Source organism: Phyllobates terribilis, unplaced genomic scaffold (genome assembly GCF_046119375.1).
Source record: "Phyllobates terribilis strain yellow unplaced genomic scaffold, ASM4611937v1 Scaffold_4__5_contigs__length_816908805, whole genome shotgun sequence".
In the NCBI taxonomy this organism is placed as follows: Eukaryota; Metazoa; Chordata; class Amphibia; order Anura; family Dendrobatidae; genus Phyllobates; species Phyllobates terribilis.
The window spans coordinates 162,549,862-162,577,694 of NW_027362764.1; the positions used below are offsets into that span (position 1 = coordinate 162,549,862).

A 27,833-nucleotide genomic window follows, 5' to 3' on the forward strand; every position below is an offset into this window, starting at 1 on the left:
TGATCCGACCGGAGCCGCACACCGCACCTCCTCAGGAGTCGGAAGTCCCCAAGAGCCCAGGGGTCCACAGTATCACCGGGTGAGTCCTTTTTGGATAATATAAATGCAGGAATTGGGTCAGGATTATAGGAGCTCTGCCTAGACACGTCCTCTCAGCTCCACTACATCGCCACACCCCTCGGCCGCATCTTTAATGAATAAAATATACATTTTCTAGTTCAGACGTCAACATAAAAACATGAGCTACAAAACTTAAAAGCGTAATACAGCAATATAGAAAATTCTCTTTGATATTATCTTGGCTAATGAGCTCTGCGTGTGACTGAAGCAACAAATTACCATAGAGTATTTAAGAATGCCTGGATTTACTGAGAGATTATTTTATTTTAGGTGAGCATGAACGTCAAGGGAGCGGAGAACAAAGACTTCAACAAACATCCGTGCGGTTCTAAATAATGATCTCATTAAATTACACTAAGCCTGATGTCTTATCCCTCCAAGTCGTCATGATATCTATATGAATGGACAGGGGGGTTATGGCTCTCATTGCATAAAATCAAAATTCTGAAAATGAATCATGACTTGGATGCTTATTCTGCAGCGATTTCATTTGTTTCACTATGGGCAGGTGCGGACTAACGTGTATTCTCTCTTTCGAGAGAACCGGGTCAATTAAGTAAATCACACACTGATCAAACTCTGATCAGTGTGATCACAGTGTGCTTCTATTCTCTCAGATGAGGAGAAGATGGGGGAAAAAAAAAAATCTATCTTCTCCATTCTATCAGTCAGATGTCATCCGAGTGCAGTCCGATGGTTTCTTTCCACTTGCATGGCCAAGTGTGATCTGAATATCAGATCAAACTCGGGCGTGTCGAGATTGTTTCCTAAGAATGGCTCGGTCCGAGGAAAAATCTGACATGTCCATGGTCCTATAGAATAACATTGGTCCGAGTGTGATTCAATTTTTTGTCGGATCGCACTCAAACTGAAAGTACGGCCATGTGCACGAGCCTTATTTAGATTTTTCCTGCACTGCTGTAAGGGTAAGTGCACATGATGCCTTATAGACACCAGTGTACCACAGTTTTTGAAGCAAAAAATTCTTCAGGAAAACGCTGGGGTGCATTTTTCCTGAAGTGTCTTCTCTGTCGTTTTTAAGGTGTCTTTTTAAAAAAAAAATCATATATAAACTAGTGGCGACTTCTAAGAGGAAGGCACATGAAGAATGGTCAGGTCACTTTTTAGCTGCATCATGGGATAAAAATCAGAATCAGTTCAAAGAAGTTAAGAAAGATGGAATCTCGTTTGGAGATTGCTGTGAATATGTCCATTAATTTTAACATTTCTTGAGCACTTTTTTTAAGAAGATTGCAGGTTAAATCTACCTGATAAAAACGTTGTGTCCATATACCATAAGTGGGTTTTGTAAACCAAAAAATAATTGAAAAAAAAGCAAAATAATTCAACATGCAAATCATGGCCCTTAAAGGTTTGTTTATTTATTATGTGTGTTTATAGTAGCCGACTGGCAGCACTAAACGACCACCAATCGGCCATTTGCTGATCGGCGGTGGCTTAACAGCCTGTTTACAGAGATTGATCCTGCTACAGGTGCAAACTGAATGATCTACTGTATAATAGATCATTCAGTGAACACAGATAACATTGTTCTTGGCAGCCCAAGACCTGTTTATACAAGACGATGCACTGCCAAGAACGATGATCTTGCATGCAGGCCAAAAGGTCATTTCACCCAACGAACAAGCATTTTGCTGGGTGATATTTAGAGCTACATATCTTGAATTTCATGATGGGACTGTAATGAGTCCTTAAATCACCCACTAGTAGAAATTATTGGCAAATGTGATGCTAAAGTAGTTGCACCCAAGGTCAAAATGAAACTTAAGAGAATCCAATGAATTACTCAATGCACGCTCATATATGTCACTATTAGAAGACTGAAGTCACTAAAGCCCAGGCTAAAAACTAAATGCAGTTTAAAAAAAAACAGACTACATCTTCAGAGGGTTTACGGACATTTCAATGACTGACCTACACAAGCCACCAAGAAATGCTTCAGTCCATTCCTGAGCACATCAGTAACCATAGTGCATGTTCCCTCCATTGTACTTCTGTATGTAAAGTGCATTGTATAATGTAATTGGAGCGTGTCATTTAATAGCAGTCCGGGTCCAATTCCTGGCTCTGACAATGGTGCTTACGATAAGACAAACCTTGTGCCAGCCTTTCAGAGGCCATTTTCGCTTCTTCAGCAAGAAACCCTCCTTTTTTTGCGGCTCCTGTGTACAGATTGTGCTTCCCCGGAGGCCTTCAACAATTTCCCAGCTGTCCTGTTGGGAGAAAATAAGAGTTAATAAACTGGTCCGTCCGATGAGAGAACTCAAATACTGATTTGATCTGATCAATAACAATGTTTTGATGGAAAAGCTTCATTATAATTGGAGCAAAAGTTGTCCCAAATTCCAATAACGTGCCGTCACGGGAGTCAAAAATCAGATCAGTCAAGTAAGATTTAAAGTCTAATTTTATTTTTATATGTATAAAAAAATATTTACCATTTCATTATTTTTTGTGGGTTTTTTTTATATCGCACCAACACATTGCACACGAATTGTAATCAGCCAAATCAACCAACCAGTCGCCAGTGGGGTTCATCATGTAATTTCACCATCTCAGACACACAACAGGGGCAATTTTGTTTAAAAACTCAATTAATATATCAGTATGTTTTTTTGAAGAAATATATCTTAAATGGTTATCTCATCTGATAATGTGATAAGTAGGCAATCGTAAAAGACAAATGTACCGTTATTCACTTTTGTTCTAATATTATGTAAATCTTGGATCCCACCACACCAAAAAAAAATCTCTAAAAAGCCGGCAACTAGGTGTCTCTCCTCCGTCCCCTGCCTGTTAGGGCGCATTCAGACGGCCATGTATATTGGGCCAAGATCGGACCGCAATGCATGGACTGGCCGGCGGTTCTCCCGACCTGAGCACCACAGCTTTGTGTATTTCTATGAGGCTGTCGTCCGAATGCGCCCTTAAGTGTACTCCATCTCTAGCAGAAAACACAGGGAGGTATTAAATAAAGTGGGGGCGTCTTTGTCTCTCTGCTCCTGCTCTTTTGTTTCTCAAACTGCAAATAAAGCATTAACAGAGACAGGCTTTCAGTTCAGAGTAGGCAGGACGATGCATCCTGGGAAGTGAGGAAAGTAAAGTTACAGAACATAAAGTGCTGGTAGAATACTGATGAAAGGGAACAGCCCACTTAGAGAGTGGATGAAAAATTGCTAAGTAGGAGAATTAGGATTTTTTTTCCTTAACATATTAGACTAGTATGTGCACCAAAAGAAGTTTTACCTTGTAGTGGATAAGGTCAGCATGACCATGAAGATTATGCTTTTCTATAGTTTTGGGAGAAAATACAGGAACTCTTTAGAGAATAATTATAATATATGAATTGCACTATAAAAAAAATTCTATATCCCATTCATTAATGATTTTGCTCTGAATTGCAGCTTGGACAGTCCATGGTCCTCGCTGTCTACAGAGAGACGTAGGAGACACCATGGGACCATTTCCGACTGTGCTGCTAATGAATGTAAAGTGGCTAATTAAAATGATTGCTCCTGTGCTATGCTCATATTTCTGTATAACTGGAGGTACAGTTTACAAAAAACACAAAATTTGTGAACAAAATATAAACTAACGAATCTACTAAACTGGCCCATTAACTAAACATGATAAAACACAAAACACAATAAAAGGGCATATGTTTTGGGAAACTTTTCTCAAATAAATACGGAGGAATATAATTTGACTGAAAAGTAGATATATAACCTTTAAGTACTTTTTGAGAATTGTATTATATAGATTTAGGCCTTGTGGCTGCCCCTAGGCCAGTATGGGAAAAAACCCCAACCTCCTGATGAAGCCGCAGGGTAGCGGTGAAACGCACATCGGGATTGCTTTACCCCATACAGGAAGCAGGATGTCCCTAGGTATATATATCATAGCTGACCTATTAATTCTGCTTTTTGGCCATTGTTTGATATTATGGTTATTTGAACCTGGTATGTTTATGCTATATTCTTTACAATGGGCCAGTTACTTCTCTGCTCAGGGGTGTCCTATTTTGTATCAGATTACATTGTATACACCTTTTCATATTTAGCATTATTAAGTGTATATTTATATGATAAACCTTTTTTTCAGTTTATGGTATATTATATTGCATCTATGATTTTACTATGTAATTTTAATCAATATTAATCTACTTATTGGTCTAAATAGTTACTTATGGGTTTTCAACCAAGTGTGGGAAGAAAGCCTGACCTGTATTGGTCTTATGCACATAGGCTTTATGGACCTTAGTAGAGCCCGTCTCCATATGCACCACAATATTAGAAAATATTGGGGAATGGTACAATGTGCCATTATACAAGGAATAGGTAGGCGATAGAAAGAAGGTCATGTCCACTTATTCCATTATGGTGTCAAGAACCTGGCTTCATTTTGCTCTCCCAATAGGGTCAATCTATATACAGCCGCTTGTCCACTAGTACATTACATATATAGTAAACGATTCCTTTAAAAAAAACAGAAAATTAGGGTGTACATTTTTTTTCTACCACGGCGATGATAGCTTATGCAACATTAAGATCGATGACTTATGGACTCATCCCTGCAAGATGCACATTTATCATAAGCATATCATACTGATACAAGCCGGAGAAACGAGATGCAATGATTTATTACAGCCGCCTGTCAGATTTACTAAGCGCTTCTCTTCAACATTACAATTAATAAAGGATAGCAAGCAATTTTATTTTTACTGTGAATCTGCCTTCTGCACACGTCAAAATATTTCTGACACTACAACATACAAGAACTCGTGACATTTGTACCATAAATCTCATAAAAATGGAGAAAACGCTTCAATAAATAGAGATAGCAATGTGAAAATAGATCTGATTTTTTAAGTGGTAAGATCTAAACCAGGTGTCAGATTAAAGAATCATCTTTAGAAGTAAAGACAGTCTTATGATACACATCACAATTTCTGCAGAACTTCTTTTAATCCTTCAATCATGCCTTATGTGGAAGTCAGATTAAAGGGAATTTTTTTGTAAGACCTCATTCAGACTGTGTTAAATTATAGTCTAAGGGAATGTTTACATGTCAGTGTTTAATCACGGACCATGTGTCAGTGCAAAAATCACGGAGTCTGTTTTTTTCCGGTAGCACAGGTGAAAAAGTACCAATACAGGTTTAATATTATTTATTTATTTATATAGCGCCATTGATTCCATGGTGCTGTACATAAGAAAGGGTTACATACAAAATACAGATATCACTTACAGTAAACAAACTAACAATGATAGACTGGTACAGAGGGAAGAGGACCCTGTCCTTGCAGGCTTACATTCTACAGGATGGTGGGGAGGAGACAGTAGGTTGAGGGGATGCAGTAGCTTAGGTGTTGTTGAGGTGGCAGAAAGCAAGGTCATGGCAGGCTGTAAGCTTGTTTGAAGAGATGGGTTTTCAGGTTTCGTCTGAAGGATCCAGGTGTGGTGGATAATCGGACGTGTTGAGGCACAGAATTCCATAGGACGGGGGATATTCGGGAGAAATCTTGGAGGCGATTAGGTGAGGAACGAATAAGTGTGGAGGAGAGAAGGAGGTCTTGGGAGGAACAGAGATTACGTAAGGGAATATATCGGGAGATTAGTTCGGAGATGTATGGAGGACAAAGGTTATGGATGGCTTTGTAGGTCAGTGTTCGTAGTTTGAACTGGATACGCTGGGGAATTGGGAGCCAGTGAAGGGATTTGCTAAGGGGGGTAGCAGAGGAGTAGCGAGGCGCGAGATGAACCAGTCGCGCAGCAGAGTTGAGGATGGACTGGAGGGGTACAAGAGTGCTAGCAGGTAGGCCACAGAGGAGGATGTTGCAGTAGTTGAGGTGGGAGATCATGAGGTAATGCACAAGCAGTTTAGCAGATTGAGGGTTGAGTAAAGGATGGATTCTGGAAATATGCGATAGGAGGTGGCGAGAGCTTGGATGTGGGGTTTGAAGGACAGGGCGGAGTCAAGGGTTACACCGAGGCAGCCGGTATAGGGGAAAGCGTGATGTCATTTATTGTGATAAAAAGATCAGGTGGGGAAGATATGCGAGATGGGGGAAAGATGGTGAGTTCAGTTTTGTCCACATGGAGTTTGAGGAAGCGAGAGGAGAAGATGGAGAGTATGGCTGATAGACATGCTGGGATTCTGGATAGCAGAGAGATGACGTGTGGGCCAGAGAGGTAGATCTGGGTGTCATCAGCACACAGATGGTAAACAGGTCTACAAGTGTATAGTCGGTATGCGGTCAGTGATTAATCTTGCTAATTACAAGAGAAGCTCTGTCCTTTATTTATGCATAAATGAAAAACCGATCTAAAACATTGACAGGCTGTGTGCCCACGATGCGTTTTTTAAGCGTTTCCGCAGCCGCAATTGTACTGCAGAAACACTTAAAAAACGCATGGTAGAAGGCCTGCCATGTTCCCCAATGATAATCCGCTGCGGATTATCATTGCGGAAAAAAACGTAGCACTACCAATTATTTCACGGAAGCGCTGCGTTTTTCGCCGCCATTGACTTGCATTGGAACGCATGGAATCCGCATCACTGTATCTGTACATGCGGAATCCATGCGTTTCAATGTGCGGATAGTACCCGGGTCTGGAGGACAGGAGACTCCTCCTGACCCGGGTACCATAGAATAAATAAAAAATAAATATTATATTTACCTTCTGATGGCCCGCGGTGTGCTTGTCTTTGCTTGCCGGCAGATCGCTGTGGACTGAAGGAACTGCGCTGACGTCATTTGGTCATGTGACGGCAGGTCCTTCAGTGTACCGCGAGCTGCCGGCAAGCCAGGACGGATCGAATAAAGACACCAGGGGCCATCAGAAGGTAAGTATATATTTATTTTTTGACATTCTTTACGGTCACACTATATAAATCCATGCCGGTTGCATTGATTTATGTAGTGTGACCAAGTTGTCAAGCACTTTCCAAGTGATGCTAAAATCGCTTGGAAAGAGCTCGACAACCTGCATGCGGAAATGCATGTGAAGAACGCTTCACATCCGCATGTTCCTGGCAGGAAAAACGCATGTACAATCCGCATGTGTTTTTTCTGCAAGGGAGATGCAGAAAAGCTCAGGAAAAAATCCGGAGCATTTCTGCATCATGGGCACATAGCCTAAGAGGGGCTTAAAGGGAACTTGTCTGGTCAAGAAACACCTGCAGATATAGGCTCCGATACATTAAATTGGGTATGAACAACGCTGGTCTTAATGAGGGGGCATGTTGGAGTCAGACGCCTCTTAATGAATCAGGAGTGTGTCTGACAAGTGGTGAGCGCCTCCGTGCGTCTCGCCACAAGTCTTACTCCAATAAGATTTCTGGCACCCCCATTACCCATCAGCTCTGTGTTGCGCAAAAAAGTTTTAAAGCAATTTTGGTGCAATTGCTTTTTTGATAAAATAGGGGGTCTTAGGTTTTATCCGCAGGTAAATAGCATTTAAATCCTGCTTTGCCATCATTACAGGAGCAGCGGCTGCAGGGGAAAATTAAGTTTTATTCTCCCTGCAGCAGCTTGTTTCCAGTCACCTGGGTGATGCTTGGAGCTGTTATGTCACCACTTACTATATGAACAGCACAGAGGTAATCACTCCCTGTCAAAGTGCTTGGGAGTGATTACAAGACACTCACAGTATAGTGACTGAAGACTAACTTCTCTCTGGACTTCCCTGATGATTGGAAGCGAGCAGCTGCAGGGAGAATAAAACTTAATTTTCTCCCTGTAGCCGCTGCTCCAGTAAGACGGCTTGTTAAAATCAGCTGCTATACATCAATCCAGTGCTGAATTTAAAGAGATATTAGCATTTCCAATATTTATGGCATATCCACAGGATGCTGATTGATATTATGATTTTAGCCTTCTTCTTACTCTGGCGATATGAGTGAGGTTGGGTAAGGTGCAGGACCCAATTTCCTTCACAGACTGTACAATTACCAGTGGGAATGGTCCAGATCTCTTTTTCATACTAAGCAGAAGATGGGAAGCTAATTCTGCAACTAGTTATTTTCACAGTCATGTTGCTGGCTGAAAGTATGAAATAGCTGATCTTCCAAGACACATTTAGAAGAATATTAGAGACGTTTTTTGAATGGTAATATCATAGAACCCCTCTAAACCCACAAAGAAATTTTGAGCAGAACAGAATGAATAACCAATGCAAAGACTCCAGTAAAAGACAAAAGATGAAATAAAAGTTTGACAGACCGTAACAAAAAAAACCAAAAAAACAGAAATCCTAAAAATCAAAGAGGCTGTAAAAGTAGATTACATCTCAATGCATCCAGGAACCTGAAATGGACGGTTCACTGCTCACACAAAAGAATAAAAGAACAATATGATCGAAGAACGATAAATGAATGTATGCAGTGGAGGTCAAATCCTGAAATCTGCAAAGACTACTTTGATTTATTATGATACAAAAAAAAGAATTTTAGAAATGTTTGAAGCTCAACCAGGAAGCAATTCTGGAGATATGAAAAATCATTTTATAAAAGTCAAGCAAAGGAAAAAATAAAAAAGGGATCCTGCTGCATATATTTTTACATGATATTATGGAACATAAAACTCTGAACATTTATATTGTATTAACATTTTCTGTGGTTGACTAAAACTGTGGTGGTCATCTTGCAGCGAGGATATGCCGTGCGTGCCCGTATGATTACTACAGTCAGTCACTGGCCTCAGAGGTGAACCTTGCATGTAGGGCACAACACACGAGTGATTGGCTGCAGTGATCACATCCGCACACAAGGCACATAATCACTGCAGATCGAAAGACTAGTCAGGACCACCAGGGCAGTGGCCCTGGAATGATTGGGAAATAAACAGACAATTGTAAGTAAATAATTATGTTCCCAGCTCTTGGAAAAGTTTTTCAGGACAAGCCCTTTAAAGGAAACCTGTGATTAGATGCATGGTGCCCAAACCATGAGTTGCATGTATCAGGGCCTGGCTGAGCAATTATAGCCAGGTATTTTTAACTCTAAAATGCTGCTGCATTCTGGAGTTCACACACTTTGAACAGCCAGCCAAGACTAGAGGGAGAGACCCGACTAACCCAATGTGGTCCCCAGCCGGTTTGCCTGCCCCACTCCAGGTGATTGACAGATCCCTCCCATACCTCGCTACAATCACACAGCCATGCAGCCTGTGATTCAAGCAGCAAGACTTTAATGAGAGGTTACCTTTAAATGCTTAACTAGTAGCTGATCTGCAGCACCCAGGAGCAGCCACTGAACAGTGTGATGGAGCAGGGGTGTTTAAACCCGCTACTGCTGGAACTGGGAACAGTTGATTGGTGGAGGTGTCAGACCACCACCCATCTGATATTGATGACCTATTCGAAGGAGAAGTCGTCTCTATCCTAGTAATGGAAAATCCCTTTAAAATTTTTGGAATAACCATGCCATATGAGCTGACATAGTGGGCAGTGGTGTATGCCACAAGCAAGACGACTCAACAGCAAATTTACATTTTAAGAGTTTTGAAAATATGTGATTGTGTAAGTTTCACAAAATATTATTGGGCAAATCCTGAAAAGTATTTTGACCCTTTAGATTTCATTATGGCCAAGACTGGAACGGTCAGTGAAAAGTTATTAATTTTGTAAAGTGTCTTTACCTTATTACGGTTATTTTATTTATTTTTATTTTACTCACTTATATAGTTATATAGGTTATAGGTATGGTAATTACTGTATCACTAACCTTTTGGGAGTCCAAGTCCGGAGATCCCCACTGATCGCTCAAAAGACATCCTAAAAATGTGCAGCTAAGGAAACTTCTAAGAGGTATTTTGAACGATTGGTGGGAGTCTAAAGATCTGGTCCCTCAGAATTAAAAAGCCTAAACATAAAAAAAATCTTCAGAAAGTTTAGTTACTCTTTAATGAGTTACACTTTAGATTACATAAATACTTGAAGAGAGAAAATACGACCATATCAACCCAAAAGCTTTTTGCTTTTGCTGTGGCGCCGAGGCCCCCTTTCATATGTGGACCACATCGTCCCTTCAGTGAGACGGTTTTTTCTACATGTGTGTCTTTCTGTATTTCTGTATTGTGCCTTATATTGACTATGAAGTAAACTTTTTATACTATTTATGAATAAAAGTTAATTTTTATAATTGTTTTGGGTTGATATGGTCGTATTTTCTCTCTTCAAGTATTTATCTATGTTTAAACGACCTAACCTAGATTTCCACCAGTAGGTGCTAGCTATTTAGCAAGATATATACTATCTTTAATATGCACCAATTGAGAAACTTATATTGGACTTTAGATTACATGTAACTTCCATTTAGGAGTCAGGAACATAAATGCACTTCTCCAAATGAACCTTGTCATTTAGGAATCAATGAATGCTTTCCTACACGAGTCAAATCGGCAGAATTCTGCCTGCCTGCAGTCACCACTAGAGGGCGCTTATTAGAACACATCTACACTGCTCCCAATGTACATGATCAGCTCCATTGCTCCTTCTAGTGGTAGCTGCAGGCATCCAGAATATTATCATTTTAACTACTGTGTGAAAGGAAGGTTTTTGTCACATAAAATTCCAATAAAGATTTATTGTGACATTACTTCAAATATAATTTTAAACCTAAAAATATGTTATTAAAATAGAGATTCACTTGATGCATCACAAAAATATGGACCTGTTGCACACAAAAGTCAGATTGATTGAATATTGGAGAAAACATGAAATCTGACCTCTGGTTGCAGTGGGTGAGATGGAGACTCTCGGGGAGAGATTTGATGCGTTTCTGTACAGCAGAGTGACTAGTAAAGCCATGCATCATCGTTCTGCTTTGTTACCTGCCTAACACAGTGACCTTCTCCTGCACTGGCCGCTTTATTACTGTCTGAGATCCATTTAAATTAAAGGCATTGATTCTTTTGAATAATAACACAATTCCCAGGAGAACTTTGAAAAAAATCAAGGAAGCGGTTGGCAGCAGAGTTTGGTGTGGGCAGCCGGGAATAAATGAGCAAGCTATTGATCCTAGAGAGGGCTTCCTGGCCTCGGTAGCCCTTAGGAAGTAATGTACAACGTGCTGTCTGGAACTTCAGTAACAACCAAAGGACATACTGCTGGAATAAGAGAAGCACACGGGTGCACAGACAGCAATGTATCAGACTAGCAATATGGAAATATTGGCAGTGACGTAAATGGGAGCCGAGCTGCAGAAGCCAAGAAGGGCCACTACACCGTATATACAGAGCTGAGGTGTTATTGTGCCGTACGACATGGTAACCAGATCTGTGGAGTCGGTAAGCCAAACCACCGACTCGTTCTCCTCAATTTCCCCGACTCCCGACTCTGACTCCACAGCCCTGGCAGGAGGAGCTTCACTACTGAGCGTGTACATAAAGTGCAGCACAGATTCATCTCCACTAAAAGCCTAGAACAGACATTTATAGGACATTTCATAACTTTCCCAAATTCTTATGAAAACATTTACAGCACATCCTGCATTGTACTACTGAACCTAATCTATTATATATTTTAGGAGCTGGAGTAGGTCTATTTTATACCAACTCCACCAAAATGGACACCAACTCCACAGCCCTGATGGTAACAAATTGGTGGGGTGTCAGGCTTTCAATCCAGACCAATATGAAATTGATGACACAAAGGGAGTATAAAGTGAACCAAGCTTGGCAGCTGCATAGAAATACATAAAGCTGTCACACTCTGGTCAGGACAGCCACCGGCCAGTCTGTGCACTTCGTTCCGATCTTGGTCCGATTCATAGAGCCGTCTGACTGCGCCATTAGAGCAAGTCCTCAATAGTCCTGGCCAACCCTTAAAGTTAAGGCGACATTCACATTTGTGTTACTACTTTAGTTCACCATACACGACACACCGATCTACCAAATCTGTCATGCGACAGGAGTAATTTTCCGTCAAGTGTAGAAAAAAAAAAGCCCCCCTCCCCCCAAGCAAAAACACTAGCAAAATGTTCAAAAAGTCGCCCGGGCATCAGCCTTCCCATTGATTTGTATTGTAAAGTATAAAGCATTTTCACAGCAAAAACGCCTGCAGACTGGTCAGGTCACTTTTAACTGCTTGGCGTCTTTGGAAACCTGAAGCGGTTAAAATACGCTCAAAAGACAGGACATATGAACAGCCAGTTGTTTTTCCATAGAAATACAGATGCCCATTATTTTGAGTTATTTTCTGGATGCTTTTTCATGGGGGTTTCAGAGTGGACCTGCCTGAAAACTACGTTGTGTGCACTTACCCTAACACACACTTTGGGCTTCGTTTTTTTTTTAGTTTGGACACTTGCTGATGGCGGCCCTGTTACACATAAACAGAGTCTTTTGGTCACTTTCTCATTAATTTAATGTTTCAATCTATTTGATGAAAATCAAAAGTTAGAATTGCCAAAATCAATGATAACTATATGATAACGATGTCACCACTATATTATTTTGCACTTTCCATTGTTGCAAGATTAAAATAATATAGTCGGCTATATTTCCTGTCCGGCTGAACTAGTTTCTCAACTGGTTACATACCATCATACTTCGTCATTAAGATTGCATGCTGAGAAAGTCACAGCTGTCAATTAAAGGGGTTGTCCAAGACTCTGATACTCATGTCTTATACGTGTGATAGGCTATCAATAGGTCATTGGAAGGACTGGCCCATAAAGTGATGTGGCAGCACGTCATGTGCCATTCTCCTGATTAGTAGGCACGGCTCAGCACATTTTACTGCTTGCACCCGGCATTACAGCTCATTGCTGCTCAGTTCCATAGACGTGAAAGAGACTACTGTAACTACGAGAAGTACAGAGCTGAACCAGGTCTTTTGCCTTTGATGGGGTCAGGTTGCTGAGCTCACAGTAGGCTCTGAGGTTTGTCCATAGATGCCCATCAGACCACTAGGAGCAGAGCACCATGCAGGAGAGCAGTAAACAAGGTACTTTTTAGATGGACGCAAAGGCGCAAGGAATGGGTCTTTAGGATTCTAAATAAGGCTATGTTCACAAGTCGAGCTTATGCAGTTTTTACTGCGAAAACACAGTATTTACAGTCCCAGAAAAGTGAATGAGATTTCTGATATTGCTTATTTTTTCCTAGCAGATATGAAGCAGTTTCAAATCTACAGCACATCAATTATTTCAGCGCTTGTGCAGCATTTTTCACCCTTTTTGATGAATGGGAAAAAAACGCACGGATTATACACAGTGTTTTTCTTACTAACAAATCAGTATTTGCAGCAGATTTATTTTTGCTGCAATACTGAATGTGTGCACATGTCCTAAGAGGGACATAACGTGCTGGTGGTAGCAGTTTAATAACTGGAAGTCTAATGACAGGTTCCTTTTAATATCAGGATGATAGTGCCATTCTGAAATTGATTTTCAAAGTAAATACACAAGCCTCCTCAGCTTTAATACATCTATTTAACAATATAGGTAGTTTGTATCGTGAAATCCGGTGATAGTTCCGCTATACTGTAATAAAAAGTACCGTATATACTCGAGCATAAGCAGACCCAAGTATAAGCCATGGTACCTAATTTTACCACAACAAACTGGAAAAACGTATTGACTCGAGTATAAGCCTAGGACGGGAAATGCAGCAGCTACTGGTAAATTTCCCCATCTTGGTAAGTATTGCTCACTCATCCCCAATCCAGGTATGCATGGCCTCCTTATCCCCCAATCCTGGTATGTATGGCCCCTCATCCCCAATCCTGGCATGTATGGCACACCCTCATCTTCAATTCTGGTATGTATGGCCCCTCATCCCCAATCCTGGTATGCATGGCACCCCTCATCCCAATCCTGGTATGCGTTGCACCCCTCATCCCCAATCCTAGTATGCATGGCCCCCTCATCCCCAATCCTAGTATGCATGGCCCCCTCATCCCCAATCCTAGTATGCATGGCCCCCTCATCCCCAATCCTAGTATGCATGGCCCCCTCATCCCCAATCCTAGTATGCATGGCCCCCTCATCCCCAATCCTAGTATGCATGGCCCCCTCATCCCCAATGCTGGTATGCATGGCCCCCTCCTCCCCAATCCTGCTATGCATGGCCCCCTCCTCCCCAATCCTGGTATGCATGGCCCCCTCCTCCCCAATCCTGGTATGCATGGCCCCCTCCTCCCCAATCCTGGTATGCATGGCCTCCTCATCCCCCAATCCTGGTATGCATGGCCTCCTCATCCCCCAATCCTCGTATGTATGGCCCCATCACTGCACACATAAAAAAATAAACACATACTCACCTTCCTTCCTCACATCTTCTCCAGCGCTGTGTCCTGTTCTGCTGAAGCAGCTAATGTCAGCATCTGAGCAGCGCATGGCGTCACAGCCATGCGCTCTCAAACGCTGATGTGAGCTGCCGGCATATTCATTCTCTCCTCACCAGGACTATGTGCGTGGGGAGGAGGGAACATGCATTCTCTTTAGTAGCGGGCACTGTCAGCAGGAGCTGCGGCTCAGTGCTCCTCCGTGCCCGCTACTAAAGAGAATGAATATTCATTCTTCACCATGCCCATGGGAGTGGAGAAGAGTGAATATTAATTTACCTTTAGCAGCAGGCATACGTGGTAGCTGCAGGAGCGGTTACTGCGTGCCCCGCTCCGCCGCCGCCATCCCCCAGCCCCCACTATCCACCAACGGAATTTCTATATACTCGAGTATAAGCCGAGGGGGGCTTTTTCAGCACAAAAAATGTGCTGAAAAACTCGGCTTATATTCGATTATATACAGTACTTGATAATCTACATAACCAGAAGCTATTGTGGAACATTATACAAATCTGAACATAATGTCACTGATATTACTAGCTTTAATTATACAACAAACATTGTACTTGGAACATAGTGAATGCAGTCATCCCACATATAAGAACATATAGATTACACCACTAGATAAACACCTCCCATGGGCCATCCCCAAGTTATTTAGAGGGCACACCGAATTTATACCATTATACAAGCTGTACACGGACTACTTTACATTGCATCAAAGAGTCATATCTTCAGTGTGGTCTCATGAAAAGCTATAATAAAATATTAACAAAAATGCGCGGGGTGTACTCACTTTTGAGATATACTGTATGTCACCTTAAATATACAAAAAAGGTTTCTGGTCTATATGGCTTGTCTGTTCAGCTTAAATCTGTGTTTGAACTAACAGAGCAAAGAGAATGTACAGAGTTAAGGAGATACATCGAAAAGGAGAGTTTTTTTTCTACTCTCAGACCTTACAAGTAAATACTACGCGATATATGTTCACATGTGTGGCACCTCTATGACCAAAAGCTTTGAAGAATTATTTTTTTGGGGGTAAATATTATTCAATTGAATTAAGAAAAGCTAATTTTTTTTCTGTAGTTATTGATTAGCTTTTGCAAGGTTAAGTTATGAATCTTTGTATTATATTCCATAACTTTATATTGCTTCCTTTGCTCTCAAGCATTATGCCGAAAGGGTTGTTTTAACTGCCTAGTTCATGCTCTTTTAGAAGTGGCTTTGTACTGCTGTTGCAGTAAGAATAGATACTCAAACACAACTTACAAAACACTTTCACTGTCTGAGCATGGGTGAGAGAAGAATAGACGCTCACACAGGAAGAGTGCTTATAAATAGTGCTGGAGTACAGATTTTTGCTAGAGCAGCAGTTCGAAGGCACTTCTAAAGACAAAAAACAAACCATGAACTCAGGTGTTAAAACAGAACTTTCAGTAGAATGTTTGAGACAGAAGGAAGCAAAATAAGATAATGGATAAGAATACAAAGATTCCTACATTTTCAAATGCACATCAATATTTACATAAAAAAGTTTAGCTACTCTTTAATGATCACTTTTGAAGCAGAAAATGTCAAAAAAGCAAAAAATAGAGAAAAAAATATCACAGAATGTAGTGCTCTAAAAGGTTAGATTTAGTTCTTGGCAGCAAGGCCTAAGAGACTTCCAGAATCTGGAATCATAAAATCATGGCATTTTGCACATGAAAGTGAACAAGATTTTTTTTTGGCTCCACTTTTAGGGAAACATTGTCCTATAATAAACTATAAAGTGTATAACAGATTTTATTTTAAAGCCATAATTTGTATTATTGCATATTCTATATGTTCCATTACAGCTTACACGTTTAGACTTCTATAGCTAGAAATCTCCACTTTTACAGTATTAAAATAAGCAATTCCTCCCACACTCTGTACCGAGTGTACAAATATATTTGAAGATTTGTTGCCTTATAATTGGATTTTGCCTGTGCTATGCTTCTGCAAGAAAGGATGAAAGCAACATCTTACTCTCATCACAGACACTAAATTAATAACCACAATCTAGTGGAGTCTATGGTTTCTAAATAACTCCCAGTAAATAACTGATAGAAGTTTTCTTCTTTTTTCTTTAAAAGCAAAATAATCTATCACCAGGTTTTTGCTACCCCACTTAAAAGCAGCATGATGTAGGGGGAGAGACCCCAATTCCAGTGATGTGTCACTCACTCGACTGCTTGCTTTAGTTTTGATAAATCACTGCTATCAGCAGGGGATTATAACTAGAGGACCCCATATTCATGAGCTGTGTATAACCCCTAGCCCACCACTGATTGGCAGCTTTCAGGCAATGTACATTGTACACAGAAATCTGCCAATCAGTGGTGGGCCAGGGGTTATACACAGCTCAGCATTAAAGAATACTAGATCTGCAGCAGCGAAACTGACTTTATAAAAAAAATTACAATGAGCAGCTCTGAGATTAGTAACAAGTGTCTTTTCTAACTTTGCATGCATGATAATACACGGAGCCAGGCCCCCGCCTCGGCAGAGTGCAGCCTCAGCCAGGCCCCCGCCTCGGCAGAGTGCAGCCTCAGCCAGGCCCCCGCCTCGGCAGAGTGCAGCCTCAGCCAGGCCCCCGCCTCGGCAGAGTGCAGCCTCAGCCAGGCCCCCGCCTCGGCAGAGTGCAGCCTCAGCCAGGACCCCGCCTCGGCAGAGTGCAGCCTCAGCCAGGACCCCGCCTCGGCAGAGTGCAGCCTCAGCCATGACTCCGCCTCGGCAGAGTGCAGCCTCAGCCATGACTCCGCCTCGGCAGAGTGCAGCCTCAGCCATGACTCCGCCTCGGCAGAGTGCAGCCTCAGCCATGACTCCGCCTCGGCAGAGTGCAGCCTCAGCCATGACTCCGCCTCGGCAGAGTGCAGCCTCAGCCATGACTCCGCCTCGGCAGAGTGCAGCCTCAGCCATGACTCCGCCTCGGCAGAGTGCAGCCTCAGCCATGACTCCGCCTCGGCAGAGTGCAGCCTCAGCATAGTGCACACAGTGATGTCGCAGCATCGGGACAATACACAAATTCATAATGCAGCAATGGGATAATGCACAGTGATGTCTTGGCCTCGGAATAATACATAGTGATGTAAAAGTACAGGGATAATAAGCTCAAAGCTACAGTTTATGAATCTTACACGGTGATGTCAAAGTACAAGGATAATGCAAAAACAGATGTCACAGTACAGGAAAGACACTCAAAGTCACATATCAGGAATAATGAGCAATACAATGTCAGAAATTGCCACGTTTTATTGATTTCACAGTAATTTGCATTAAAATTTTAATTCTCCTTTCTTCAGCCAGAATCCTCACTAATGTGGTCTTACCGGCAATGGATTATAGGGCCCCACCTTATTTGCTAGTTCCCATCTACTCTGGCAGTTACGCACTTGGATACAATAAAAGAACCTAGAAATTTGGACAACTGTGGATTTTTTTTTGAAAGGGAGATTTCTAAACTTTAATCCACATCAAAATGTAATAGTTTCTTTCATGCAGTAATAATGGTGCTACAGAAATACCTGTGTACATCGTCGGCTAACCTGGGGACTGTGAGCGGAAGGCAACCTGGCTGGATTTCGTTCCATTGTGTAAGCAGATATTTGTTAAAGCGCAACAAATTATATTCTTACTGAAATTGGCAAACTGACCTGGCGGCTCTCCAGTTTTGAGGAGCCACTGCTGGTACTTCGGGATGGAGACAACATCTTCTGTGACATTCCGAGGTTCCTTTCTTCCCCCATATTAATATTCTGTTCTTGACTCAGGAAATGTAACAGAGGCTCCCGGTAATTTTCTTGTATTTAGGCTGGAGAGCGCCAGATAGGCACAATTGCTTATTCATCTTCTGTTCGGTGTGCACACATTCCTTCAGCTCCTATGGAGGTAAAAGGAACAAACTACAAGTCAAAAACTTGTGCAACTTTTGTTTCTTACCTATTGTTTCAGTACAGAACATAACTACCATAAAGCATTGCTAATATCACCTGGGCATTCATACAACGAGCATGTCTATACAAAAGCTCTATTGTTGGATTCATCCGTCTTTACATGGTATGATATTGATTACTGAATCCTACCAGCAGACATTCTTTAACAGAAAAAAAAATCCCCTTTTAATGGATGACTTGTTCTTAGAAAAATCTGCAAAAAAACAAAGTCATAAAACCTCTTAAAATGAAACAAATAAAAGCAAATAACCCAAAAACTAAAACAGATCGATGATGGTCACATTCAGTTAGGGTAATGTGGCTCTGCTCTCTTCTGTATCGGGAGGTGAGTGGTGCGGTGACGTCCCGTCTACAGGCATCTCTAAGAGATCACCCACCACACACCTCCTCAGTGGAAGTGAACTAAGCTGGATTACCCATATAAACTGGACAAATGTTCAGTACTGTCTATCGGCGCCCCCGCCTGTAGTCAATATAGTATGCTTAGCTGTAGGTACAACACAGTGCCTTAGTAGTAGCCCAACATAAAGCTTATGCGGGTGTTCCTAGCTTAGACACTATTGGTATCCTCTGGACATGTCAAAAATGTCTAATCTCCAAAACAGTGATACAGTGCCGGCAAAAAAAATCTTTACAAGTTCAATGAAACCACAAAATCTTAATATTCAAGTGGATTCAAGTGTTTTATTGTGGATATTTTATTACAATTAGTATTTTGTCATGTCACCCTTACATTTTATCACCATCTGCAGTCGTTTAGGCATGGACTCAGCAAGGCTGGCTAAGTATGTGGAGTCCATGTTTACCCACAGTGTCTTCAGCACCTCCTTTAGATTGTTGATGTTGCTGGGTCGTGTCTCTTGAACCTTGTTTTTCATTAAATTCCAGGCATTTTCTATGGGGTTAAGGTCAGGGGAATTACCTGGCCACTCTAAAATGTTAATGTTATGGTCACTGAGAAACTTTCTCACGGCCTTGGCTTTGTGGACAGGGGCTCCATCATGCATAAAGTAATCACACTGATGTATGACCCAAAAAGTAAGCATGTGTTCTTCCAAAACAGTAATATAATTGCTTGCTTTCATAGTTATAATCTTGGGAAGGAAGTACAAACCTGCCCTGCCCATGCTTCCACTGAATGCACCCCACACCATCACACTGTCAGGGTGTTTAACAGTCTTAACTGTATATTTTGGGTCATAACGTGACACTGTACTCGGACGACGCACAACCTTTGAGCCTCCCCTGACCAGCCTGAAAGTGCTCTCATCACTAAACATCACTTTCTTCCACTCTTCAGATTTCCAATCTTGATATTTCTTACAAAAGGCCAGCCGTTTCTTCTTCATTGCTGCTGTGAGCAGGGGCTTCTTTGCGGCACGGCAACTTGGTAGACCCAGGTCCTTCTGCAGGCGGTGACGAATTGTCCTAGTTGCGATGTTCTGGAGGAGCATAGTGTACTTATTTTTTATTTCAACGGCAGTTATAGAAGGATGTGACATCACTTCACGCTTCAGAAGCTTATCAATCCTTGGTGAAGTCTTCTTAGGTGCGCCAGAGCCTGACTTCCTCTGCGGTACCATCCCAGGAGGCAATAATGCCGCCAACCGCTTCAGTTGATAAATTGCTTCTCTTGACACTCCCAGATCTCTAGCTACAGCAATCACTGAATCCCCCTTCTCGAGCAGAGTCAAGGCACGGGATTTCTCTTCCATTTTAAGCTTCTTTCGACCCATTGTGGGAGAGAATATAAAACTGAGGGAGATAATAAAAGACTGCCTAATAGCAAAACTGGCTGAGCTGCACATAACAACCAATGAGAGTGCAGCTTTCGCTTGACCAGAGAAGTGAAAACTGAGCATTGATTGGTTGATATTTGCAACAAAGCCAGCTTTAATATTAGACAGTTTTTTATTATCTCCCCCATTGTGTACACTTTTAAAAAGTGAAATTATGATGTGGATTTTATATGTAAAGTTTTTTTTTGCTGCGCAAGTGTAAAGATTTTTTTTGCCGGCACTGTAGGTGTGGGTCCCGCATCCAGTAATGAATGAAGACGTGGGCCGCACATGCTTGGCTGTTACTAGGACTCCTATAGAATAGAGAAAGCCACACCTGCATGGCCACCTCGCCATTAATTCTCCATCTGGATGCAGCTACAGCATCATTAGGATGGATGGGAGTCAGGGGCCCTTCATTCAGGAGATATTTTGGGATCTACCAGAGCAGATAAGGGATATCAATCAATTACAACACTTATTTCTCAATGCTTGTTAATAATCAAACACTGACTTACAAGATAGCTACCTTTACTAGATGGCAATAGCACTATAGCTGTCTCTTTTTAAGAAAGACCTAATTTACATGTTTTCCCAAGAATCATTACCAATAAAGGTCCGTTTACATCATACATACAAACTCTGGCCCGTGGGTCAAATCTGGCCTGCAGGGTGGTTTTATTTGGCCCACGACACCAGAACCACCAAAAGTATATGGGCCCATTATTCTGTATGGCGGACTATGCGGGGCCCATTATTCTGTATGACGGACTATGCGGGGCCCATTATTCTGTATGGCGGACTATGCGGAGCCCATTATTCTGTATGGCGGACTATGTGGGCCCATTATTCTGTATGGCGGACTATGCGGGGCCCATTATTCTGTATGACGGACTATGCGGGGCCCATTATTCTGTATGGCGGACTATGAGGGGCCCATTATTCTGTATGGCGGACTATGAGGGGCCCATTATTCTGTATGGCGGACTATGAGGGGCCCATTATTCTGTATGGCGGACTATGGGGGGCCCATTATTCTGTATGGCGGACTATGGGGGGCCCATTATTCTGTATGGCGGACTATGGGGGGCCCATTATTCTGTATGGCGGACTATGGGGGGCCCATTATTCTGTATGGAGGACTATGGGGGGCCCATTATTCTGTATGGAGGACTATGTGGAGCCCATTATTCTCTATGGCGTACTATGTGGAGCCCATTATTCTCTATGGCGGACTATGTGGAGCCCATTATTCTCTATGGCGGACTATGTGGAGCCCATTATTCTCTATGGCGGACTATGTGGAGCCCATTATTCTCTATGGCGGACTATGTGGAGCCCATTATTCTCTATGGCGGACTATGTGGAGCCCATTATTCTCTATGGCGGACTATGTGGAGCCCATTATTCTCTATGGCGGACTATGTGGAGCCCATTATTCTCTATGGCGGACTATGTGGAGCCCATTATTCTGTATGGAGGACTATGTGGAGCCCATTATTCTGTATGGAGGACTATGTGGAGCCCATTATTCTGTATGGAGGACTATGTGGAGCCAATTATTCTGTATGGAGGACTATGTGGAGCCCATTATTCCGTATGGAGGACTATGTGGAGCCCATTATTTTGTATGGAGGACTATGTGGAGCCCATTATTTTGTATGGAGGACTATGTGGAGCCCATTATTCTGTATGGAGGACTATGTGGGGCCCATTATTCTGTATGGAGGACCATGTGGGGCCCATTATTCTGTATGGAGGACCATGTAGGGCCCATTATTCTGTATGGAGGACCATGTAGGGCCCATTATTCTGTATGGAGGACCATGTAGGGCCCATTATTCTGTATGGAGGACCATGTAGGGCCCATTATTCTGTATAGAGGACCATGTAGGGCCCATTATTCTGTATGGAGGACCATGTAGGGCCCATTATTCTGTATGGAGGACCATGTAGGGCCCATTATTCAGTATGGAGGACCATGTAGGGCCATTATTCTATATGGAGGACCATGTGGGGCCATTATTCTGTATGGAAGACTATGGGGGTGCATTATTCTGTATGTAGGACTATGTGTGGCCCATTATTCTGTATGGAGGACTATGTGGGGCCCATTATTCTGTATGGAGGACTATGTGGGGCCCATTATTCTGTATGGAGGACTATGCAGGGCCATTATTCTGTATGTAAGACTTTGCGGGGCCCATTATTCTGTACGGACGACTTTGCAGGGCCCATTATTCTGTATGGATGACTTTGCGGGGCCCATTATTCTGTATACTGGGTGGCCCGCAACTTTATCCAAGTTTTTCATTTTGGCCCTCTGTATGCTTGAGTTTGACATCCCTGAGTTACATTGACCAAACAGCGGCACAATATGACCGCCAATCAGTAAGGGTTTACTGATCGATGGCTGTTTGAATGCCTGTTTATAAATGTAGGCCAAAGTAAATAGATAGCCAAGTGTGCAGAGGCTACCGCTGTTCTCAGCAGCTCGAGTCCTGTTCGATGATGCACAACCAAGAAAGATTATCTTTTTTGCTGCATAAAAGATAATTTCTTTTGATGAATGAGCGTTTTGCTTGTTCATTGGGTGATCGACAGCCTGTTTACACGGTCAGATAATTGTGAAATGAGCGTTTTTTAACACTCATTTACGATTATCTTGCAGTGTAAATGCCCCATAAGACTCCATATTCAGCTGGTATCCTCAAGGAGAGCAAGTTCCCCCACCAAAAGTCAGGTAACAGAATGCTGGGCTTTGGAGCCTTTTTGTTCTCTGCGGTCTGTTTTCACAACAATGCAAGTCATCATGTGGAATGTAACACTACTGCTCTTCTCACAGCTCATCTGGTAACACTATTAGGGGGATCATTATTTAGGCAGTGACTATACAGATTTGGGTAGTGTCATCAAAGCCATGTACACAGTAAAGATGGCAGATTACAAGTGCAATAAGATTAAATTAGTGAGAATAAAGAACAGCCTGGTCTCAACATCCCTATAAATTAGCTGAGCATATAATAAAGCCCGTGACGATACACAGGTTATTTCAAGATCCGCATGCCTAAGGTTGCCTGAAGAAAAAAAAAAAAAAACACACAAGTAGCACAGCTATAAATATCAGGAGCCTGGGGAAATATTAATAGAGATTTAAATGGAGAGCCAAAAGGCAGAAGCAGAAGAAAAAACCCTAGCCATGGGGTTTCAGTGTGGGAACCCATTGCCATGGAGATTAAACAAGGCTCGTAAAGCGAGTATATAAAAATAGCATAGTACCTGGATGGGTGTACAGCGAGTGCCGAGGTATTCAGACACACAAACTACAAGGAGCGTACAAGGAGGAAGTGGTCTTATGAGGACACGAAACATGGAGAAGGGGGATAGGAAATCCCAGAGACAAAGCAGAGAGCGCCCACCTATATCTATATCATAATACTGCCATATCACCTAATCTAAGCAGGCCCAAGTGAAGGTATTGTGGATCATGGCTTTAAAGGAAAGGTCAACAGAAACCTTTTTTTTTTTTTTATCAAATATTAATGTTAAACATACATTTTTTTTACATTTTCAGTCATATATATAATTTTTGTTCCATACCACTATCTACACTAAACAAATATCTTGTAATTTTTACTCTGACTACTAAGCCTAAATGTCCGTCAATCAGCAACATGTTTGCCAATCGATGGTCATTTAATAGCCAGTTTGGGCATACAGATGAGCACAGAATAATCAGTAGTAAATGGTTCTGAGCGCAGGCTGCAGTATACTGAAAAATCTTGTAAGACAGTCAGACGATCATTTCACCTGACGATCAAGCGTTTTGTTTATTCATGGGGGGGGATTATCAGCCTGTTTACACTGTACTGTAAAAAGAGTGTTCTTAGACACACTCGTTCTCAATAGTTGTACAGTGTAAATGTACTTTAATATTAGGTAGACAACTCCTCGTCTACATAGGTGTTATATCATCACAGGTAAGATTGAAATGAAAGAGGACACAGGATCGTCCATTTACAATAGGAGAGATGAAAGCTCACCTCCTCCTCCTCCCTGCACAGTGACCTCTGCACAGCTAACAGAGCATTCCTGGAAAACTCTTTCATAGAAGTCCATGAACATCTTCAGACTATTGTTCCCCATGTCCATATTGCTGTAGGAAAACATAACTGTAAATGCTATTAACAGATTGCGTAGGGAAGAGGACTGCCCCCATAATCATTTACAGATAATAGAAGAAGCAAATGTACAATAAGATTATAAAACCAGATTGGAAAAAAAATGGATCAATATATGGTTTTAAAGGACATCTGTCGTAGGAGCTACCCTCCTAAGCAGTCTACATGAGCATGCAGGTCATAGAAAGATCAATAAAGTGATACCTTGATATCTTCAATCCGATGTCTTATTCCAGAGAAATCCATGTTTTCCTTATATGCAAATAAGCTGTTAAGATTTATGGGCCAGATATAAATCTGCATGAGAATCTGTCTCCAGAGCCAATTTTAAATGAAAGGTAAGTTACCAGATTGAGACATGTAATGAGTAACAGTCTGCTCTCATAATTACACATAGCTCGGCAATGAAATAAGAGAACAGTACAGCAGAAGTGAAGTCTGACTAATTACAAACACATTTGCAGTTATCCTCTCACAGTGCTTCAGCTTCCATCTCACAGGCAGCCAATATGGGGGGTGGGGTGGGTAAAGAAGAAGTACAGCAGAGCTCCAGCACTAAGAGGGGACAACTGCAAATGTGTTTGTAACAAGACAAGGTTGAACTCTGCTGTACTGCTCACACTGCGGAGCTGTATGGGATTATGAGAGCAAACTGTCAGTCATTACATATCTCACACTGGTAACGCCTCCTTTAATTTAAAATAAGTTCTGGAGGTAGATTCTCAAACAGATCAGTATCCAGCCCATAGATCTTAACAGCTTATTTGCATAAAAGAAAAACGTAAATCTCTAGAGAACAAAGCAGGGGATTGACAGATATCAAGGTATCACTTTATTCAGCTTCCTATGACCTACATGCCCATATAGACGGCTTAGGAAGGATGATCCTACTGACAGATTCCCTTTATTTAGTACAGGTTATTATAGGTGATAGATGCACTATGAAAGGGGATTTTCAGACTGAACATTAAATTCTACAGTCCCTGAGCAGATTGCTGAATCCTGACAGTTTTTAACATGCACACTGTCAGGGCTCCACTCTCTGTTAGCTCAAATGGTCGTCTCATGACCACACGTATGCAGTATCCCAATGTCTGTGTGGCTATTGTAAAACTGAACTCTAAATGCTGCCAACAAGCTCAAGCAGGATGAGCTTCTCTATACTATGAGAAATGCTAATCATAATAGAAAGACAGGGACACAGTGGTGCTACTGTCCAGAAACTGTTTTACCCGACTTCCCTTTTGGATTCACATCTACACTGTTCAGAACGGTTATATAATGTCCCCCATGGTGCAGCTGCTTCTGAAAATGCATGACAAAGAAACAAAGGAGCAGCAATCCCTCATGTCTCTGTGTAGTGTGTATAGGAGACATTACAGCAGCTTGTCTTCACCCACTAGCTCAGAGAGAATTGAAAATTGGAAATAAAGCCCATAAATGGGAAGACTGCTGAAAATGCATGATACAAGTCATATAATAGCTGGTCATAGTATTACTCATGCACAACCCATGGCAGTTTAGGCTAGGTTCATATTTATACAGTCTATTCCTCTGGACGTATACGCATGAATTGCAAAAAAAAGTATTCAGGTGTAAAAGGCAGCAAAAAGCCATTGCTTAAAACTGGCAACATGTAGTAAACAAATGTTCTTTTGACCAAGTTTTCTCAGGTTTATATTGTATTGCAAGTTTTCTTTTCTTTTTTTTGAAGTACAAAGAAATCTTAGTTGATCACGTTTTTTACGCACTCAAAAAAAGATATTAAAGACTTAAACTTTTTTCTCAATGAGAGATGTATTGAAACATATAGCTGTACATATTAATATATCAAAAATGTATCCATTTACCACAAAAAGCTAGTTGAGGAAAGAATTACAAAAATAAGTTTTTTTTTTTTTTTTTTTAAATATATCATCGTAGATGACATGCACACCAAAATTCAGACAGACGTAGGTTGACGTATTTCACGTATACGTCATATACATATGTCTGCAGACGTACAAATGTGCACCTAGCCTACTTCTGAAAGTTACCTGAAATGGGAGGTACACGGTCTACTCAGTGCTGGGTGGTTGATGCCAATATATGCTGCCATGTATCACGTCTGATCTTAGATAGGAATGGTAGTTTATGGATGTGGCAATAAGGGACCTACAAGACAGGTCCCCACGTCAAGCAAACAGTTAAATGTAAATGGTCCATAGTAGGATCTGCAGGTCTGTTGTGAGTCCATTAAGATTCAGATCACAGATTGCCTACCCTATATAAAAAAAATGAAAGAGACCAACTGAAAGCCTGAGCTTTTAAAGAAAAAGCACAAAAGATTTAACCGGAGTTATATCTCCCTTAGGGCAGATTCACCATTACATGCACATATTTTTTTTTTGTTTTTTTTAATCATGCATCACAGTCTTTGGCAAGAAAGGGGTAAGGGGTGCACGCGTGCTGGGGTGTGCACGCGTCTTCTTGTGCAAAGTGGCTTCGGAGAGAAGTGGCAGTTATTTCAGAGGCCATGGACTAACATTCGTCTTCTTCTTCTCTTTCCACAGGTACATGCTCTGCATAATTCCCCTGCTCCTATGTATGCTGTCTGCTAATGCTCTGCTGACCTGTCTCTCTGGTACATGCTCTGCATAATTCCCCTGCTCCTATGTATGCTGTCTGCTAATGCTCTGCTGACCCGTCTCTCTGGTACATGCTCTGCATAATTCCCCTGCTCCTATGTATGCTGTCTGCTAATGCTCTGCTGACCCGTCTCTCTGGTACATGCTCTGCATAATTCCCCTGCTCCTATGTATGCTGTCTGCTAATGCTCTGCTGACCCGTCTCTCTGGTACATGCTCTGCATAATTCCCCTGCTCCTATGTATGCTGTCTGCTAATGCTCTGCTGACCCGTCTCTCTGGTACATGCTCTGCATAATTCCCCTGCTTCATCTGTCCCACTCCAATCAATATTCACATATGTTTCTTCTTTCCCCACTATATACCTTATCTGATTTTTAGAGGTGTTAAACTGCAGAGACTTGCGTCCTGGCTCTGTCTTTGATCACCCAGCCATCTCCTGTTGAAATGACCAGCTGTTAATTTATCCACAAGCCGTTCCCACAATGCCCTACACCTGATATAGTTTAATGTGGCCTATATATTTAGACTCTCTGTAAGGGGTGCACGCGTCTTCTTGTGCAAAGTGGCTTCGGAGAGAAGTGGCAGTTATTTCAGAGGCAGTTAGTCAGGGCAGGAGTCAGGTAACAAACACTTTGACCACTTACTCTCCTTTAACTATGTTTCTGTTAGCTCTCACTTTTTCCTCTATAGTCCTCCACTTTCTAATAACCCCTCAAATCCCTACACCAAGTAAGAAACTCATCATCTCTCCCTCTATCCTCCCCATTCATCTCACCTCCTCCTCCAAATTATTCCTCAACATTCAATCCTGGATCTCCAAACACAGACAGCCA

The 27,833-nt window shown here is 41.8% G+C and overlaps 1 protein-coding gene across 5 annotated transcripts in view; it reads right to left on the reverse strand.

Moving 5' to 3' along the window:
- OSBPL3 (oxysterol binding protein like 3) overlaps positions 1–27,833 on the reverse strand; it is a 186,645-nt gene that overhangs the window by 61,300 nt on the left and 97,512 nt on the right. For 4 of the 5 annotated variants that reach the window (XM_073677876.1, XM_073677877.1, XM_073677872.1 and 1 more), the window contains 2 exons: positions 18,113–18,339; positions 2,238–2,354 (listed from right to left, as the gene is read on the reverse strand). In XM_073677876.1, coding sequence (XP_073533977.1) covers positions 2,238–2,354; positions 18,113–18,205 — 210 coding nt within the window. In that variant the 5' untranslated portion in view covers positions 18,206–18,339. Of the gene's footprint in view, positions 1–2,237; positions 2,355–18,112; positions 18,340–24,233; positions 24,347–27,833 lie in introns of all 5 variants that reach the window. The other variant, XM_073677873.1, reaches the window with a different exon arrangement.